Source organism: Sceloporus occidentalis, unplaced genomic scaffold (assembly GCF_023333645.1).
Source record: "Sceloporus occidentalis isolate IW3139 unplaced genomic scaffold, rSceOcc1.0.p SCAF_3, whole genome shotgun sequence".
NCBI classification, from domain to species: domain Eukaryota; kingdom Metazoa; phylum Chordata; class Lepidosauria; order Squamata; family Phrynosomatidae; genus Sceloporus; species Sceloporus occidentalis.
In genome coordinates, this window is record NW_028316983.1 from 197,861,918 (window position 1) to 197,877,614 (window position 15,697).

The 15,697-nt window shown below is 39.5% G+C and overlaps 1 protein-coding gene across 1 annotated transcript in view; it reads right to left on the minus strand.

Moving 5' to 3' along the window:
- PCMTD1 (protein-L-isoaspartate (D-aspartate) O-methyltransferase domain containing 1) overlaps nucleotides 1-15,697 on the minus strand; it is a 72,620-nt gene that overhangs the window by 30,037 nt on the left and 26,886 nt on the right. Inside the window, exons 2-4 of the mRNA XM_089517288.1 lie at nucleotides 9,206-9,288; nucleotides 5,900-6,325; nucleotides 4,266-4,368 (exon numbers count right to left, since the gene is read on the minus strand). Of these exons, the coding sequence (XP_089373414.1) occupies nucleotides 4,266-4,368; nucleotides 5,900-6,206 (410 nt within the window). The 5' untranslated portion in view covers nucleotides 6,207-6,325; nucleotides 9,206-9,288. The remainder of the gene's footprint in view (nucleotides 1-4,265; nucleotides 4,369-5,899; nucleotides 6,326-9,205; nucleotides 9,289-15,697) is intronic.

A 15,697-nucleotide genomic window follows, 5' to 3' on the forward strand; every position in this document is an offset into this window, starting at 1 on the left:
CTAATTTGGTATTTTCCTCCACAACATTTTTTTTTTTAAAAAAAACCCAATATGGAAGTAGCATTAGTAAAACAGAGGAGGTTACAAGGAAAGATAATGTTATCAGGATCTGCCATAAAGTTTCATGAATGAGAGAGAACAGTTGCAGAAGCCTAACCTGCAATCACCATCAGATATGACTTCTGAAAAACTCCTGAGAAAGTGAATGAGAATATCAGTTATGCTATTTCTGTAGCTCCAGCAGAAGTGGGATACAGGATTTCAAATACAGGATAATTGTACAAGATAATGCCTGCTACAATGTTGTAGACACTGCAGTCATGCCAATAGCACCTTTTGTATGGTGAGGCATGGCTACAGAACCTATGACTAGGCTGCATATATCAATATTCAACTGGCATACAAAAAAATCATGAATTTGCACTTGTATGTATGCACCTTGAGTGCTGTTTAAAATGAAGAGTAGCATTTTTTGAAAATGACCAAGAACAAGTGGTCAAAAGTGGTTGATTCAAAAAGGCATGTAGGAAGATGCTGAAACACTGCCTAACCTGGTATGAGCAGTTACCACATACCTGAAACATGTGTCATGATAATGTTCTGAAACGCCTGGGATGCTAAATGTTCCATAATGCAAAAGATCATTTGAAGTAAGTGCAGGTTCTTTAATAAAGCCAGTAGAAAAAAAAGAAGATTCAAAACATGAAGAAAGAAAAGAAAAAAAAAAGAGTAGAGACATGGGTACCAGTATTTAAAATATGTGTTTTTATTCCTTTAGTAATGGCAAAAATAACTTGGGTAGTCCAATCTAAAACTCAGTGACAGAGATGTAAACTCAGCAGTCTCACTGCAATTAGAGTAAGATCTCCACAGAGGTCTTGCGCAGAACTGAGATGTGAAAGGATATGGTACAGAAGTGAACCATCTCCTCAGCCAATACAAGTTTTGATAGTTTGTCTATCTGCGACAGTGAGAGAATGTATTGAAAGACAGGCCAAGATTGTTTATATTGCTATTTTAGTAAAGCACTCATTCCAATGAGTTGTATTCAAAGTAAATTGAGATACCTTTTGTGACAGTCCTCATCCTTACCATGTAGCTATTAACATTACATCTTATCTCTTCTCTTCAGGAATATTGATTGGAATTTTAATATCACTCTGATTCACCAACTTCAATTTTTTCTTTCAGCAAAATGGCCTTACTCATCATCAGGGTCTTACTCGTATCTTCAGAAAGCTACATGGTATACTGAATTAAATCAATGTTCCTGGTTCTGCCTGCACACACACGCACACACACACACACACACACACACCCATCCCCCTTCCCGGAGTGAGCAGTAGATGTGGTTGAAAGGAACCAGGAACATCTATGATTCTATGATTTTATTATCTCTAAGCACACGGACATTCCCTAAGATTAATGCAGCTATACTTTGAGTAACATTAGGTGCCAGCAAGAGTAGACACAGCTCCAATGGCATACATAGCATCTGAATAGGTAGTGCGAAGGACACATAGATCCAGCCATATGGAAAGGCACGGGGATGGAGAAGCTTGCAGGAAAAGTGCCACCACCCATACATCCTGCATTTCTGTCGGGGACCAAAAGCCAAAAGATGAGTTCTGCCAGATCAAACAAGACCAGAATCCCCCTTTCATTTCTTGTGTATCCCTAAACATCCCCTTCCGTCTCATTCCTGGGGACTCCAGATCTTGTCTAGGTATTGCAAAGTCCATGAAGCATCATCTAACAAAATTAATTCCTCTCTTCTCCTGGATATTAAAACAAACTTTCCACTTTAGAAATCTTCTCCAGTTCCGTTGAGGGGCAATCAAGCTTTTGGTTTCCCACTGAACCTCTATGGATTGGTGCTTGGCTTTATGGATATAAATAGCACCCCCAAAACTAGCATTTTTGCTACAATTGCCCTCCCCCCAACCACTGACTGTTGCTCTAAGGCTTCAGTCTGAGTCACTATTTCTTTGTTCCTGTCTGCTTCCCTAAACCTGCATACTCAAGCCTCATTGTTTAAGCTGCTCCTGCTTTCCATGCACCTTTCTTCGGGAGCTGTAGATATATACTCTTATCCAACCCTCAATCTCTGATATATTCTTTCAATTGTCTATATTTAGTTAGCTCTGTATTCTATGTGAGAGAATGAATTTCTCCAGTATGCATGTTCTTCTATATCTCTCCCAATAAAGGTTCAGTTAGTCCCACATACCAGGAGTGTAGATCAGTTATTACAGGTATAGTTGGTGCTCTGTTCCTGCATATGTTACCCCCTCAAGCCAAATTCAGCATTCCTCTAATTAAACATAGATTGCCACTGTTGGCAGATGCCCTACTAGTCTCATACTTTTTGGGTAAGACTATCATACAAATATAAGATATTAATATATATTCTCCTCATCTTCAAGCATCCTTTAATGTATAATGGTACCACATTATTTAACTTTTGCACCCTTATATTATACAGTTCTAAATTAGGATCTACTTCTATACTATAATGTACTTCTGTTCCTAGCCAAGACAGAATTCCTCACTATCTCAAAGATCCTCTGTACCCTTAACTCTCCTTTTAATAATAATAATAATAATAATAATAATAATAATAATAAAAGTTGATTTATATACTGCCCTTCCAGAGATCAGGGCAGTGCACATCAAAAAACAATACAATACAATAAAAACACAATAAAACCAATACAATAAAACAGCACATGCCAGCTTACAATGCTGACGAGGGGGGGGAGAGGCCGGGAAAGTGTTCAGGGGAAGAGTCAGTTTCCCTCTCATGTCTCTTACTTCCAACCGATTTACATAACAGGATTCATTTTCTTGATTATCCCCTTTCCCCACCTCTCTGTCCATCCACTTTCAGATGCAAATCCACATTCTCTCCTGAAGCTCTGCATGATTCTCTATGGCAGGTTACAGACGGGCAAAAAGGGGTGTGCTCATGACGTCATGAAGGTATAGCCTTTAGACGGCCCTTACCTGAATGCTGCCATGAACACGCCGCCTGCACGCCCCAAGCGGGAAGAAGCGGCATTAAAAAGGTGCCGCTTTTTTCCGCTTCTTTTCTATATACTGCGCAACTGCGCATCTCCGTCTGTAAGCTGCTGCACCTGTACGCCACAATTGTCACACCGCAAATTTAAGTTGCCCATTTAAAGGCTCCGAGTCAGCTGTGTCGCATAATGAGTCGGGGTCCTGGAACATGCGCAGTTTGCACCGAGGCTCTAATTAGAGCGTCTGATGCCATGCAGATGTGGAAGCTGCTCAACAGCTGCACTCTATTTTAATGCTCGTAACCCTAACCCTACAGTAACATGTACGCATGCGCTGCTAGAATTGTGGAAAGTTTGGAATTTAAAGTGAACCCCTACACACATTCCTGCGCCATTTTCATCTAACAATAAAAAAACGCTAAAACTATAAATATTTACATATGTACAAGGGAGGTGATGGGGGATGGCAGGGGGACAGCGGTGGCAGCGGCGACAGCTGTGGCTGTACACTGCAGATTCAGCAAGAGCGCGGGGACCAAAGGAGAGGAGGCATCCATGATGCTGGTGACACTGGCAACGTGCAAGCGGACAAGGATGCCAACACCAGCTGATCACCAGCTGGCAGGAGGCCACCTTTGTTCTTGGGTAGGACGGGGGGAAAAGTTTAAAGGGGCCTGGGCGCTTTAAATGTGCACATACGCTTTCTGCCGCCGGTGCTGACCGCCGCAGCTGCGCATCCGCCAGCCAGCAAAAGAAAAAAAGCCGCGTTTTTGGCTGCCCGTGCGGAAGCTGCCTCCCTCTTTGCAGCGTCCTGCGAGGCGGCGGTATGGAAGCTGTGGGTAAGAAACGGCCCCAGGTGAGGCGTCTTCACTACCCCCGGTGTGGAAGCCCCATCCACCTTAGCCACGCCCCTGGGGCAGGCGGTCTGGAGGCTCCGTATTCAGGGGAAGACACCTTCAAGACGTCTCCCCCTGCCCGTCTGTAACCCGCCTATGTTTTCCATACTTATCATATTAGCACAAGCGACTAATACCCAAATCCAACATTGTACCACACCTATCTCCATGTATTTTGAAAAGTTCTCATTTTAAAGTAATACTGCAGACTTTTTGCTCCAGTGGGAATAAATAACATTCTAGGTTTATCTTTAAAACAAACAAACAAACTCAAAGCCTTGTAACATGTTTTACCACCACAAAAAGCAACATTTTATGACAAAATTAAGCAAGCAGATAATATACTTACTTATCAAAACTATCACTATATTTTATGAAGCTCTCAAGTTTTTCCTTGGCATATTCTACCACATCTGGATGAAGTTCAATTCCATGATTTATTCCAAAAGGCCCTGTAAATTAAGAATCAGCAGCAATAAATTTCACTGAATCAATGTGTACCTTTTGTATGAAGCTGCATGTGAGTGCTAAACAAAATTATATTAATATTTGAGAAGTGGCAAAATGAGCAATACTATATTCCTATTCACAGCTGAATATGAGCTAAAGGGGGTGCTTTATGATACGGATAAAACAACACATTATCCACCAGACTCAGGCTGTAGAAAATGTTCTCTACCATAATCCAAGAACTATTTTTATTTACAGCTACAACACGTATAAGGGACAATGTTCATTACTTTCAGAGCACAAAGAATAGAAGGAAAGCAACTTTCTGTGTTGGTGGTAACAGCTGTTGCTATCAGATATGTATCTACATATAATTTACTCTACTGCAAACACACATAAGAAAAAGATAGTTCTCCATTGCTACTTAAAAATGGTGAAAATATCCAAATGGTATAAGTGCTTGGAATAACTATTAGAACATTTGCATGGGGCAACACATAACAAAATCTTGATTACTGTTTCCCCATTGCTACTCCCTTACCTCCACAGTTACACTCAGTTAACACTGTGTGGCCACTAGCCATGATTTAAGTCCAGTTTGGTTGTCTTCTCTACTTAGGCTTTTTACTCTAAAGGTTTTAATATGCTGAGGTTCCTCCAAGTTTATTTTCTTCTCACAGTGCTATTCAAGCTACATAGATAAAAACACCCAGAATCTCCCTCAGTAGACATTTAAGCAAGCTGTAGGTAAACATTGACAAAGAATAATTTTTATGTTCTAATTAATTTGTCCCACTGTATTTTTGTTAACACTACACTAAGCAGGAAAACATTTTACAGTATTCCCCACTAGAGGGAGCAGCAGTCAGCAGTCTAATTTTTGTTTATTGAAATTGGAAAATAATGTTGAATGTTTTTGCTTCATGTTCAGGACACGAGATTGTTGAAAAATTTAAAAACTATAATATACTTTTCTACCTCTAATTAAAAGCAGGTACAGGGCCTCCTAAACTGGATCAGGGCAATGAAGTTTGATGAAGGGAGGCCAGACATCCTCATCAACATCCACTTTCTTCTAATTGCTATTTGCTACACTTGTGAAACACATAGAAGAACTGCGACCATATGAAAAATTAGTTTACATTTTTGCCCACCACTGCTGTCTAAATCCAACTGTTGCATTGGTTTTAACTAGACGCATTAGGATATGCGACTGCAGATCTCTCACTTCTTGTGTACTTTAATCCCAGGTGACAGTGCATCAAGTGACATACTTAGTTCTTGCTTCTGAAATAATGAAAAGTCATAAGCTGCAACATTAAAATAAGCTTCTGGAACAGCTAGACATTTATTTTGTTTCTTTTGTAAAATGCATGAATAATAATTTAAGAAGTTGTGAGCAGTCATGTACATCCAGGGACAATTCATCTGGAAAGTAATCTGTTGAAACTCCACTAGAGTTCCATCAGCAGGCATCTGTAAAACTGAGATTACCAATACTATCAAAAATATAGGTTTCTTAATAAACATTACCTAATATTAATCCCACCATTGTGCTTAAATAACCAGTTCCACTACCCAGATTGAGAAAAGACAATCCTGGTTGAAGTTTCAATGCTTCCATGACTTCAGAATAAATGCAAGGTGCTGATAAATGTATGTTTCCATGCTTCCAAGCCAGGTCTTTATACGCATTGTCCCTATAACCTTCCAGATAGTAATCACCACGATCAATAGCTCTGAAGGCTTGTTCCACTCTCTCGGTGCGAATATATTGTGCTTCTTTCAAGTTATCAATTAAGTCATCATTGTCTTCTCCTGCACTCACAGCTCCTCCCATGATGACTTTCTTTTAACAAGTCAATTAACTTCGGCAATACATTGACAGGTGCTTCTTTGACGTTTTGGTGTAGAAGAAAATGCAGTCCTGTCTCGTTCAATACTGCTTTCAACAGAATCCTAAAAGATTTTAAAGAGTAAATGCTTTTTTCCACAGGATATAAATATATAATTATGTAAATATGTAACATAACAGTCAGGGTAAACAGTTAATAGTACTCATTTGTGTCTAGTGTTCTGGACAAGTATTGAATTAACTCACTTGGTTCAGTGTATATCACAAATTCTCAAGAGTTTCTAACTGTGATCTTTAATAGGTAATTCATATCAACCTCCTCAAATGGAGCTAGATCAAAACAGTCAGCCCAGAAATGTGGATTTTGATCCTTTTAACAGTAAGAAGGTATGGATAAATCTTGTGATTGTCATAAAACAAACATCTTGTACCACTTTATGAGGAGTAGAAAGCCAAGAATGTGACTTCCAATACGATATATGACAATCTTGGTAGGAGGAGGAGACTGGATAATTTAAATACAATAACAATAAACTTAGCCCAGTTCAACTACAATTAAACACGGTCACTGTTTTCAATGGCAGAATTAGCCTCTTGACTCTCACAGGAAACAATTGTGCTGTTTTAATTTGTTCTATAAAACACTGGCGCTATCCAGACTGGCACTTTGCACTCTGGTGTTGCAAGCGCGATGAAAAAAGAACCCTCTTTTTGCGGGTTCTTTTCCCACCAGCAGAAAAGGAAGCGGTGGCAGACCGCCCTTTTGGGGCAGTCTGCGTCCTGCCATAGTAATTATATGGAAGATCTTAATTCAGTTTTCATAGCAGATGTGGAGACAGTGCAGTCCATGGCCCCTGACCCCACTTTTGCAGTCCTTGGAGCACTCGAAATTAGCCCCAATCCCCATACAGTTGCCCACCCTGATCTGCTGATTGCTTCCCAAAAATTGTGCAGTATTGTATCCCTTTTAGGTCTTTATTATCAATGTGATTTCCATGGAAATATGATAAATTATGCACAGTACAGAAAGGACACATAGGCCCTGTACAGACTGGCCAATTGGGCCAGCTGGGGGGGGGGGGCTGTTGGGAGGCTGTTGGGGAGTAGCATCTCCACAGCGCACACCCCAGCTCCACCCCCAGGTCACCATGACTCCACACGCTGTTCCACATGGTTTGCAGCATCACAGCGCTCCTCCGGCGCCAAAGGAGTGCCGTATCGCCTTGGCACCACGGCTATCACACCCTGGAAAGGCCGGATCAGAGCTGTGGTGTGCGGTTGCTACAGCCCCGATCCAGCTGAAGAAGTAGTGACTGGAGGCCACCCCTTCAGGGCTGTCTGTAAAGCCCCATAGACACATTAAAAAAAATAAAGCAAATGTTAGTGAAATAGCATTCTTTTTGGTCCTAGGAAGGGAATTATTTATTAGAAATAATTAGGAAAAGTCAACACAATCCTTTCTGAAACCTTTCATACTTTTTAGGGGAGTCAACCTGAAAACACGCAAGACAAAATAGTACAATGACAAAATGGTTTATCATTTGCAAATGTTGCAGTCATAAATTGCCTTGGAAACACTTAGAAAAAATAATGTACTGTCAACCTAGAATATGTACTGACAGAGAACAGGCAACCCAGAAAGACATAACAAAGATTAAAAAAACAAAAGCAAAGCTAAGACTGACTCAGGATCCCTACTTGTGGTTGTATTTGAAGGAGGATCATCTTCCCTTCAAAATGGAACCAGAATTGAAGTTTCATCTGTATGAGACTAAAATTTCTTGAAGATAATTAACTATCCCCATGAAAATGATTTAGCAGCAGCAGGAATGGAACATAATTCCAGCACCATTTAAGACTACAGAGGAACAATGAGTGTTAATTTCTCTGATCACAGGAGTATGCAGCATAAAAAGACCTATCTTATAGCACTCCAGGCCACCTTATTTTAGGAAACACAAAAGGGAAAAATACTCCAATCATCTCTTTCTCTAGGACTCCTCCATTTGTTCTGTGAAGGGCACTTTCTAACATCATCTTCCTGTTTCTATCCTGAAAAGTGTTTCCAAAGGAAAATGATGTCATGGGGGTGAAGCAGACATCTGGGAAGGAGAAGCCTCTGGCTGTGATCAGGCTGGGACAGTGGCGACTGCATGGCCCGCTCCCAATGCAGGCTGCTGGAAGAGGTCCAGGAGCCAGATTTAAATGGCTCCTTTTTGATCCAGTTCTTGGGACTGGAGGGCAGCCTCCGAGTGGCTTCTGGCTACTTTGAGGGTATGTGTCATGTAAACATGCCCCCAAAGCAGCCAGAAGCCATTTCTTTTGGCCCATGTGTTTTGGGCCTTTGTTATAATATAGGAAGGGGGAATTAAGATCACTCCCAAACACTGTTGGATTGGAAATGAGTTGGTCCCACAAACCAAGAATAGAACTAAATATGATCAGTACTTAAATTTAGCTACGTCCCAGAGTCACATTTTGTAAAATAATCAACACAGAACTAGATTTACAGTGTAGACATTCTAACATTGTCACCTGATGCATTGTAACCAATCTCACACGTCAGTCATTTACCTAATGAAATTCTAGTCAGATTGGTCCATGGTCTGATTTTCAGTAGTTTAGTTCTGTTTGGGGGGAAATGAGATTTCTTCCAGGTAGCAGTGCCCTAGAATTTATTGGAGCCTGATATATGCCACAATATAAGAAGAGTATATCTCATTTTATTTCACCTTCTGGTTATTTAGGTAGAACACATTTAATTCTGTAGAGATACAACACTCCTTTAGATATGGAGCATTTTTATACCCTGCAATTGTCATTGAGATCAGAGCTCACAGAATACACACTTTTTAAAATCTTAGTGTTATTTAATTTGATCCTAGACTTTTTGTGTCTTTTAACTCTTTCTGAATTGTAACTAAGAAAAGCCCATGGTTATACTAAACCTAGATACTAAGTGAAACCAAAAGTGAGGTACTTACCTATTGAAAATACAGTCCTAGGACATGGACTGATCTATCTTTTATTTGATCTATCTTTTTTGCAATTATCTTCTTCATAGATACTGTAAAGTAAGAAAAGAATTTATTAGGATGCAAATCTATCTAATATATCCATAGGGAATTGCCAACAATATTGCCCCACATATCAGACAGAGTTGATTTAAATTTAAATCAAAATCACATTTTATCTATTTTCTACCAATTGCCTGTTATATAATTAATGCGTTTCTAAGTATGTATGTACAGAAATCAGTTGCTGTAAAAATTAACACAGCTCAGTTTGCAACATAAAACTATGATGATATGCCTTACACAGATGTTCAAAGCGCAAAGCCTTTGCAGCAGTTATAGAACTAAGGATTTCTGTTTCGTTCACACTACACATATGAGACACTAAGCAAGATCACTTAACATGCACCCAGAATTCCCCAGAAGCAAAGACTAACACCAGTACGGGACTGTGGCAAACCAAAAATGTGAGTCAATAATATCATGGATGTAAATACTGTTAGGGATGATGGGAGTTGCAGCTCTTCTCCTGGCTTTCACTCTCACCCCCTTGGTCAGCGGAAGAACAACCAGTTTGACCAGTAGCTCTGAGAATTGGCTGAAGATGTCTTCCAATCTTCTCTGGAGTCTGCTGGTTTTTGTTCAGCTCTCAAGACACCAGTCAACACAGTAGTCTTCTTTAAAAGATCTACTTTTATTCTACTATATACACTATGCACAAAACAATTCACTACTCACAAAACTCACACTACTATACTCCTCAATACCCACACTACTATACTCCTCAATACCCACAAAACGTATTGCCATACATTATTGTTTATATAGACATTTGTCTCTCTATTCATTATACAGTTGCCACCTCCTGGGCGTGTACATACATTATGATTGACATACCATACTTGGCTCAATCTAGACCTCACATTGCATCATACATTACTGTCCACTCAATGACTCTCAGGTGATATCAATTTGCACCTTTTCACTTTGTCATTGCCTCATATGTCCTTGGCTTTCAGGACCTTCTAATTACATTACTTACAACACCTGTGTGACAATTCAATAACTTTTGCTGTGTCATGTTACTTCCAAATACATTCATATACATATTATATTTCTTGTGACTATATATCCCATGTGGCTTTTTCCTGACAATCCCCTCTGAAATAGAATATTGTATGTGAATTATATTGTCATTCCAATCAACTGAGACAATCTCTCGTGTTTTTCAACTGTCAAAGCCTTTGTAAAAATGTCTGCTATGTTGTGTTGTGTCTCTATGTACTTTAACTCTATTTTTCCTTTCTGGACCATTTCTCTTACGTTCTGGTATCTTACACCTACGTACTTTGTTCTGTTTTTCAGACTTTCTGTTTCTGCCATTGCTATACAGGACTGCGAATCTTCATGAATTTCTACAGGAATTTTAAAGCTTTCATTCAAATCAATCAATAATTGTTCTATCCACTGTACCTCATTTGTGACTTCATTCAAAGCTGCGAACTCAGCCTCACTAGTGCTCAATGCTACGTTTGTCTGTTTTCTACTTCTCCACACAATGGGACTTTCGCTGTATCTTATAATCATTCCAGTCACTGACTTTTTGTCCCCTGATTCCGAAGCAAATGAACTATCTACATAACAATCCAAATCAGCATTGCTTTTTCTAATTATCAACCTCTTGTCTATGGTTCCTTTCAGATACCTAATCAAATGTTTCACTGCTGTCCAATCCTCAATTCTCGGGTCGTTTACTCTTCTTGCCAAAACATGAACCGCGTACGAGATGTCTGGTCTGGTATGGCTAGAAATAAACTGTAAAGATCCAACAACACTTCTAAACAATCTTTTATCCTCAAAAGCTCTTGTAACTTCCTCTGACACAAAACTTGTAGTCATCGGAGTTTTCACAACCTTTGCACTCTGTAAACCACATTTCTCAATTAACCTTTCAATTTTCTTGCTTTGACTCAGCAAACAATGCCCTTCTTCAGTCCATTCTACATTTATCCCTAAGTAAGACTTCAACATACCTAAATCTTTCAACACAAATTTCTTTGACAATTCATTTTTCACCAACTCAATTTCTTTCTTTGATTTGGCTGCAACGCACAAATCATCCACATAGATCAACAAAATTACATCTCCTTTTGTGTATACACAAGCATCAGCAACACTTCTCTTGTAACCTAACTTCTCCAATTCATCATTGATGCATATATTCCAAGCTCTTGCACTTTGCTTGAGACCGTACAATGCTTTCTTCAACCTGTATACATTCTGACTACCACCTACTTCAAAACCTTGAGGTTGCTCCATGAAAATTTCTTCTTCTAAATTGGCATTTAAATAAGCCGTCTCAAAATCAAAATGCTCTACAATCAGATCTCTCTTTCCTGCAACTGCTAATACCATTCTTAAACTCTCTGCTTTTGCGGTTGGAGAAAAAGTTTTGTCATAATTTTCAAACTGTTCCTGTGAAAAGCCTTTTGCTACCAACCTTGCCTTATATTTCACACTACCATCAGGCATGTCTTTCCTTTTATAAACCCACTTGCAACCAATGACTTTTCTATCCTTGGGTCTTCCTACTATTTCAAAAACATCTTTCCTTTCTAAGCAATCAAATTCACACTCCATTGCTTCACACCACTTCTCCTGTTCCTCTTTAGGAAAATTTTCTATTTCAGCAAAACTTTCTGGTTCTTCAAAAACCAAACAAGCTTTTGCATTGGTCACCACAAATCTGTCAGGAGATTTTCTAGTTCTTTGACTACGTCTAGGTACTAACTCTGTTGTTCTGCCTCTCTCTTCCTCATCTCTGTCTACACTGGAAGTTGTGGCTTTCTTACTGAATCTCTTGTCCTCTGTCATGCGTGTGGTTTTTGGTCTGGACATTTCACTATCTGAGGAGCTATCACTGCTACTCGTGGATGGTTCTTCTGGTTTTACTATAACCCCTCCATTTCCTGGAGATGCTTGGCTTTGGGTCTGAGTCTCTGCCTCACTTGAGTTGCCTAACTTCACAAACACTTCCTTATTTGCATGGAGTTTTTCCCAACCAGCATATCTTTCAAAATTGGCAGATCTCGAATGTCTCACTTCTTTTCCTCCTAAATAGAATTTGTAACTGTTTCCAGAATACCCCAAAAACATCATTCTTCTACTCTTGGGTTCACCTTTGTTTCTAAAGCATGCAGGTGTGTACACATATGCATATTGACCAAAGATTCTTAGGTATTTAAAATTAGGAATTCTACCATATAGAACTCTATAAGGAATATCATCTATTACTGAATGATAGAGTCTATTGGTTATGTGTACAGCTGTCAAAACAGCTTCACCCCAAAAATTATCACTTACACCCGCATCAGCCATCATACAAGCAGTTAACTTTTTGATTTCTTGAATCTTTCTCTCTGCAAGCCCATCCTCACTAGGACATGCAGGATTTGTTGTGTGGTGTGTTATGCCAACCTTTTGAAACCAATAAAACAATTCATTAGATAAAAATTCCCCGCCTTTATCAGTTATAATTGTGTCTACTCTGAAATCAAATTTTCTTTCAACCATTCTTATCCAAGATTTTAAGCTTTGCCCAGCGTCTGACTTATTTTTCAGTATTCTGACAAATGTAAATCTAGTGTATCTGTCCACAATTACCAAATAATACTTGCATCCTCCTATAGATAAACAGTTTGCGTGGGCAACGTCAGCATGTACAAATTCAAAAGGTCTTCGTGCAATTCTTTTTGTCTTTTTTGCTACAGGATATGACTTAATTTTCACTTGACTACAAATGGTACAATCCAAATGATTTTTACAGTCTGCCACTCTCAGATCAGGGCACATACTGATTAGGTTCTTTAAGCATTTAAAGCTTGCATGACCAAATTTTCTATGTAACTCATGTATACAATCCTTGTGTAACGGAACATTATCAACATTGTTTACATTCTCTACTTTGTAATGATCAACATTTTCCTCTAGGAAATAAAGCTTATCTTTCTTTAGCCCTATTCCGCAAAGCTCACCATTTAACTTTATCTTGCAAAAATTCTTTTCAAAAATTACAGTGTAGTCCTGGTCTGTTAATCTACTGACTGATAATAAATTGTTTTCCAACTCTCTCACATGTAGCACATTATTAAATTCTTGTTTTAACCCCGGAATGTAAACAGATCCCATTTCTTTTACTGAACTTACTTCATTGCCATTAGCTAGAATTACTGCATTAATATTGGCAGATTTCCTATTTTCAATCAACTCAATGTCATTACACATATTACTAGTTGCACCAGAATCTATTAACCATTTAGAATCTTTTCTATGTTTCTCTTTTATCATTGTTGCACGTTCCTTCTTGTTGTAACTGCCCCTGAAAAATGTCGGCTTGTTCTGTCTCTGTTGCTGAAAGTTCCGCGTCTGCGGTCTGTTATCTCTCTGTCTGTTCTGGTCAGCAGCCAATTGTTGACAGTTTCTTTGCAAATGTCCTGCCTTTCCACAGTGGTAACAACGTCGTTTTTCTCTCACGGGAGCTGCTGCTTGGTGTTCTCTTAACTCAGGAGCCTGGTGCAGTCTAGGTGCTGATTTGTGTGAGTCTTCTTTTTCAGACAACCTTCTCTGATTTTCCTCCAAAATTCTTGCTACTATTAAGTCTCTGCTTAGTTCAGCCTCAGGCAGATTCTGAAGACTGTTAGTGATGGAGTCCCATGAACTGTCTAAAGACTCTATTAGGATGTAACATTGCTGTTCTTTGTTTATTTGGACACCTCTTAATTCTGCCTCCACAAACAGGTTTTGCATTTTCTTTAAATGTTCAATCACACACTGTCCCTTAGTCATCTTTTGTCTATAGATTCTTTTAGACCAAAGCATTTTGGCAAAAGCTGTAGTTGGAGTATGTAGCCTTTCAAGAGTCTCCCAAACTTCTTTTGCGGAGCCCTTATCTCTCACATCGTTTATCATGTCCTCCTCGAGCATCAAATACAAGCATGCTTTTGCCTTGCTATCTCTTTCTTTGGCGGCTGCATTTGCATCGGCTGCTAGCCCCGTCTCGACTGTGGCCCATAAACCTTCTTTAATCAGTAGTGACTGTGCATAAACTTTCCAGGTGGAGTAATTGTGGGAGTTTAACTTGCTAAACTTCAACACTTCCATCTTATCTTGTGCAGTGACTCAATTTGGCAAAGTCCTTCCTGAGTTTGCACAGCTGCCTCGTCTCGGGCTTTTCCAAAACACAAAACACTTCACTCACGAGCTTACCAGTGCAGCGTACACAGCTTGCTCTGATCGGTCGTCCACAAAACTTTCTTTCTCTTCCAGGAAAGTTCAGCTTCTGTGGATGCTGGGTGTTCCAGTAACTGGCTCTGGGCCCATAACCCTTGTTAGGGATGATGGGAGTTGCAGCTCTTCTCCTGGCTTTCACTCTCACCCCCTTGGTCAGCGGAAGAACAACCAGTTTGACCAGTAGCTCTGAGAATTGGCTGAAGATGTCTTCCAATCTTCTCTGGAGTCTGCTGGTTTTTGTTCAGCTCTCAAGACACCAGTCAACACAGTAGTCTTCTTTAAAAGATCTACTTTTATTCTACTATATACACTATGCACAAAACAATTCACTACTCACAAAACTCACACTACTATACTCCTCAATACCCACACTACTATACTCCTCAATACCCACAAAACGTATTGCCATACATTATTGTTTATATAGACATTTGTCTCTCTATTCATTATACAGTTGCCACCTCCTGGGCGTGTACATACATTATGATTGACATACCATACTTGGCTCAATCTAGACCTCACATTGCATCATACATTACTGTCCACTCAATGACTCTCAGGTGATATCAATTTGCACCTTTTCACTTTGTCATTGCCTCATATGTCCTTGGCTTTCAGGACCTTCTAATTACATTACTTACAACACCTGTGTGACAATTCAATAACTTTTGCTGTGTCATGTTACTTCCAAATACATTCATATACATATTATATTTCTTGTGACTATATATCCCATGTGGCTTTTTCCTGACAAATACAACATATACAAACCAGACAGCCAAACAGTGGGGCATGGGATGAAGGAGCATATATAAGGGGCCTTCACGACTGTGCTTTGGCAATGTGTCACTGGGCACACTGGGCGGTGCATGACATGTGCAATTGTAATGCCAATTAATCCAGCAGGTGTCCAATGGAATGGCATCTGGTTGGGAAGAGGAAGATAACTGAGGTTGCACGCAGGGTGTTTGTGTGATGAGTGATGGTGTGCATTCACAGTGGGGAGATGACAAAAAATAACTGTGCAGCATGGCTTGAGACCATGAGTTTGTAAAAATCACAGCAATTTACATTGGCCTTGCCTCAGAGGCTTTCTGATATCAATATCACCATTAAAGAACCAAAAACACACAGAAAAGGCACTCATGCGCAGTGAAGAAAAACAAAAGTCCC